Source organism: Eucalyptus grandis, chromosome 11 (genome assembly GCF_016545825.1).
Source record: "Eucalyptus grandis isolate ANBG69807.140 chromosome 11, ASM1654582v1, whole genome shotgun sequence".
NCBI classification, from domain to species: domain Eukaryota; kingdom Viridiplantae; phylum Streptophyta; class Magnoliopsida; order Myrtales; family Myrtaceae; genus Eucalyptus; species Eucalyptus grandis.
The window spans coordinates 26,838,093-26,843,277 of record NC_052622.1 but is presented as its reverse complement, the minus strand read 5'-3'; the positions used below and the strand labels follow the sequence as shown (position 1 = coordinate 26,843,277).

The 5,185-nt window shown below is 41.2% G+C and overlaps 1 protein-coding gene and 1 pseudogene across 4 annotated transcripts; both read left to right on the top strand.

Annotated features, from left to right (window-relative positions):
* The first annotated feature begins 845 nt into the window (after positions 1-845).
* LOC104426057 lies at positions 846-3,722 on the top strand. 4 transcript variants are annotated; one of them, XM_039305522.1, is made up of 2 exons: positions 846-1,095; positions 2,958-3,722. In XM_039305522.1, the coding sequence occupies exon 1, from the start codon at positions 861-863 to the stop codon at positions 1,041-1,043; it is 183 nt and encodes a 60-aa protein (XP_039161456.1). In that variant the 5' UTR covers positions 846-860; the 3' UTR covers positions 1,044-1,095; positions 2,958-3,722. The 4 variants fall into 4 exon arrangements, with proteins under 4 accessions (XP_039161456.1, XP_039161457.1, XP_018720166.1 ...); XM_039305523.1 differs by having other exon boundaries at positions 2,949-3,722; XM_018864621.2 differs by having other exon boundaries at positions 846-1,178; positions 2,949-3,696.
* LOC120289995 lies at positions 2,961-3,722 on the top strand (annotated as a pseudogene).
* Positions 3,723-5,185: the final 1,463 nt, after the last annotated feature.

Below are 5,185 nucleotides of genomic sequence, written 5' to 3'. Positions count from 1 at the left end.
CATTATCCTTTATAAATTTGGTTACATGTGATCATTAATTAAAGTTATGATATATTTTAAGCTTAGATTTACTCATTTTAAAGCTCAACTCACCCAGTTTATCAATAGTTTATATATACGCCCTTTTGCAAAATGAAATAATTAATTAATGATCAGTATATTGTTATTCTCTAACAGTTACTATTAATTATTAATGAATAAAATGGTAAATATCTAACTTAAATAGCACGGTGTTTGATTGGTTATGTTTTATAAGTTTAATATATATATATATATATTAAATAAACAACATTATGAAGAAAATATTACTTGTTTTAGATTATTAATTTACACTTTGTATAGTTTAAAAAATAATTTTTTAATTACATATATTTAGGTATAATAGAATGATAATCATATAGTAATTACCATTTGAAATGAAAGGACCATAATCAATTTATAGCTCATAATAATATTTCATGTATGATTTGTCCCTGTTAAATGAAGGAATTAGGGTATGATTATTTGTCATCAAAGAGTATATAAGGGTGTAATATTCCTAAACCAAACTGCAGGGTAATATTTATGATACCCGACTTGTAACCCATCCAATTATAGTAAACCAAGTCTTGGAATAATCATCATATTCCCAAACCAAACTACATATTAGCTCTATTCAATACATAATCGGGTCGGCCACCGGGCCGAATCATCTCAATAGGTGCCCGAAAGCCTTCTGTCCAGTCCGGGCCTTCGAAATCGAGCCCAACATCTCGAGGCCCGATGTTCTCTGGCGAGCTTAGATTTTGACGGAAGCCGGCCCGACCGGCCCGTTTATAGTGGCGAGCGCCCCCCCCGGAAGAGAACGAGGGAGAACGGCAATGTGGGCGTACCCGCCGACGCGGAGGCAACTAGCGGCGACGATCGGCGTCTTCGCCGCCGGCGCCACCCTGATTGCGGTCGGCGTTCACCTCTCCTTCGCCAATGTCGCTTCTCAGCAAGCCCGTGCCAAAGCTCGCAGCGAATTCGTTAGGTCTCGCCTCCGGAAGTTCCTCGACGATTGACCCTCCTAAGCCCCCGCCGACCCCCCACAAGTGACGATTTCGCACTCTGCCGGTGAGCATCGCCGTCTTTCGGTCAATCCCCGGCGAGCTCTGAATCTGCCCCTGTTTCTGCTTCTTCAACGGCATAGTGCTTGGGTATGTTGAATTGACTCTGTTTTCGGAGTGAGACTTGAGTAGATCAGCTCGAAGTTGACTCACTGTGCCTTTCGAGGTGTTCTATGTATGCGTGTTCATCTCATCCTGCATGAGCCAATTTGTGTTGCATACCAACTGTTCGATAAAATTACCGAGGCGGGTGATGACACCGCAACACGACCTTGTTATCTCCGGTTCCATTTTACTTTTTTCTGACGACAGAGAGGATCATTAGGTGTCTTTGTGTTTTTGAGCGTATCCTGTCTTTAATGAATTCTTTTACCATGACCATCATCTGTATAGAGAAGCAGATAATTATTGAGGGAAAAGGAAGAAGGTTTGTTGTAATGTGCAGAGATATTGAGGGTTTGGGTCTCTAAAGCATGATGTACTTGTTGTACCCGTCTAGTTTCTCCTACTTATTTCTTCGTTTATGTACTTTGGAATGTTTTTAGCATTCTGCATCTTAGCTTTTCAAAGAATGGTGGTTGTTGTCAGCATATGGTCAAATCACTTGTGATATATATATGACCAATTTCAGCTGGCACTTATTTCTGATCTTACGATTGAAGATGAGGCAGTTTCTCTGCTTCCTTTGACATGATAGTGAAACAGACAGTATAAGCATTTTCTGGTGTTCTTCTCACAAATCAAGACCCTTTTATTTGCGGATTCCATTGCTGATGTAAGCACTGATAGAAAAAAAAAATTGTAGGATTTAAAGGAATGATTGATAGAATCTCCCATTGAACGTGGATTTCACCTTGTCAACCTTCTCGTGAGAATCTCTTTCAGAGTTATTTATTTTGGCTATTAAAACCTATTGATCCTTGTACATTCTTGTAAAGAAATTGATTCACATGGAGGAAGGCCAATTGAGCATTGTAATTTGACATCCAAACTTATTGATCATATGAAATGTCTCCACCTCCTTTACACTAGAACATAAATCACACAATGAAGTCAGTAGTATTGGATCTTGTTTTACATTAAGTTTGTCGTTGAACCCTATTCAGGTGCACCTCTAAAGATGATGGGAGGAACCATAATTAATGGTACTAGTCACAATTTTATTCAGTTTCATGCACTTGGTTGCAGTGCTCTCATTCTAGCTCTCACACCAATGGTGTTATGTAGTGATGCTGTTAGATTGACACTCATGTTGCCCTTAGGCTTAGCCTTGTTCACTTGAATCAGGCTAAGTTCAGCTTGAGTAAGGGACTGAACAAAGGCTGAACTTACCTTGTTCTCAAGCAAGTCAAGGGAAGATCAGCCTTTGACATTCACACCATAACTCGAAATGAACTTCCTTGTTTTATGATATCATTAATACCAGTATGGTGATAATCAGTAACTAGAAAGATTTCCCAGATTGCTCTTGAAGGTTATATCGTTGTCGATCATGATTCTGAACTTATGAGAAGGAAGTGTTTGGTTCTTTTAATAGAAACTTTCATTTATTAAATGCATTCTCTTGGATGAGTAATCTCCAGTTCTTTCTCAGAATTTGGAACTTCGCACAAATGACAAATACAGCAATCTAGATCTTTAATATTATGCTTAACATTTATTGTTTTCAAGTTTTATTGCAGTACCCTTGTTCTTTAATTTTCACATATTTTCTGGCTCAACTACACATTTACGAACTTTTGATGCACTTAGTTGCCTGACATGATGGTTCATTTTTTTTTTTTTTTTTTTATCATCCAGGAAAGATCTATGCTTTATTTGGTGTGGAAGATTCTTATTTTTTTTCCTACTAACCTCCAGGTGGTTCAGTGCAGAAGGACAAAAGTGACCATTGATGTAGCGTCCATGGATTCGCCAACAGAAAACACATCGTTGCATTGGCTTCTAAATGTTGAGAAGAGAATTATAAGGGTTTTGGAGCTAGCCAGTGGAGTGATGAACGAACTAGCTAGTCCTGCTGGTCTCAAAAAGGAATTTATCAACAACCATTGCCGTGAATTCATGCAACTAATCAAGGACATCCAAGTAACATTGAGAGATGAAATCAAAAGTGCATTGTGAATACTGCCCATTTGAGAAGTCCGATTACAGTTCCTGAGTAGCTGATGAGATTTGTCTCAAAAAGCTGAAATATGTCATTTCTCAGCTGGATGGAATGAAAGAGACAATTGGAAAACACGATAGTGAAGCTTGATCACCCAAAGTTCAGCCGATTAAGAATAGTACGAGATTCTGTATTCTGGTGGACCGTAGGTTTTTGTTGGAAGATCCACTAAGGGAAATTATTGCGGGATATCCATCTTTCTCAGATCAGAAGCACTTACAGTATAAGATGGGAGTTCTACTGTTTTCATGGATGATGCTTTGGTTTGGCATTTTCTTTTGGGTTTGTGTAAGGTGGATGCACCTTACTTGGCATGCCCATTGTATTGACAGGTCCAGAACAGCACTCTATGGCCGAAACAAATCATGTAAAAAGCACTGCAGTCATCATTCGCTTGTGCTGGTATAATGCGAACAGCAGAGGTTGAGATTTTATTCATGTGAAGAACCATGCAACATTTTGACCCAAAATTCATTTTGTATTTATTCAATCAATAAGCAAGTGATGGTATATGGCAGTTAACTTATAGAAGATTGATAGATAGCGAATCCAGAATTGTCGCTTGCGTGTTGCTTCACATGTTACCTAAAAAGAACAAAGGGAGCATCATTCCTTGAACTGGAAAGGTATCAACAAGAAAACTTTGGGAAAAGTACCAAAAAAGTCTTAAATCTATTGTATTGGTATTAATTCAGTTCAGTCCTAAATCTTTTAATATTGGTACCAATTCAGTCAATCCGGCCAATTTTGGCCGGCCAGTGCTGATGTGGACATCGGCTGGTGGCTGGACGCTGATGTTGCAATTTTTATGATTTTTTTAATGATTTTTTCGAACCTTTTATTAATTTTTTTTCTTTTTTGTTTTCTTTTTCCTTTTCTTTTATGCTTTCTTCCTCACGGTGGCCAGTGAGTCTCACCGGAGGCTCGCCGGCCACTGGGCAAGGGCCACGAAGCCCTTGCCTGTTGCCAATGAGGGTCACGGCCCTTGCTCGACCTCTCTTAGGGTCGCCAACCTGGACTTGGGTGAGGTTAGCCTCACCCATGGCCGGCGAGGCCATGGCGCCATCGCCAAGGCAAAGGCGAGGGCCGCAGAGCCCTCGGTTGTTGGGGCGGCGGGCTAGGGTTTCGGGAGGCGAAGATCGGGCGGAGGAGTGGCGGCGTGAGGTGCGGGAGGCGGGGGACCGGGGCCTCGGGTGAGATTTCGTGGAGGTGAGGACGGCGGTGACGAGGTCGAGAAGCTCTGGGGTCGACAGCAAAGGAGGCGTCGGGGACTCAATGGCAAGGCCAAGGTGAGGTTGGCCTCGCCCAAATCTCGAGCTAAGTCGCCTCACCTCCGCCCTAGCGATGGTCACCATGGCCTTGCCAACCGTGGGTGAGGCCGGTCTCGCCCAGATTTGGGCGAAGCCGCCTTGCCGGCAACCCTCGTCGGCGGCAAGTGAGGGCTTCATAGCCCTCGCCCATTGGTCGCCGAGCCTCACCGGAGGCTCGCTGGCCACCGCTAGGAAGAAGGCAGAAAATGAAAGGAAAGGAAAATAATAAAAAATAATAAAAAAATAATAAAAATAATAAAAAAAATTCAAAAAAATAATTAAAAAATATAAAAATTGCCACGTAAAGCATCCGGCCATCGGCTGGTGTCTATGTCACACGCGGCCGGCCAAAATTGATTGAATGGTTTGGATTGATACCAATATTAAAAGGTTATGACTGAATTGATCAAATTTAAAAGTTTAGGACTGAATTGGTACCAATACAATAGGTTTAGAAGTTTCTTAGTACTTTTCCCAGAAAACCTTCTGTTTTTTGGCTTCTACTCAGTATGCAATGTTTACGTGATACTTACAGCTATTCTGTAATCCCATGGTAAGCTCTTCACCCCACCCCTAGCTGACTAGAGATGGCTAGTCATGTCATGTCGTCTAGACGTAAAAAA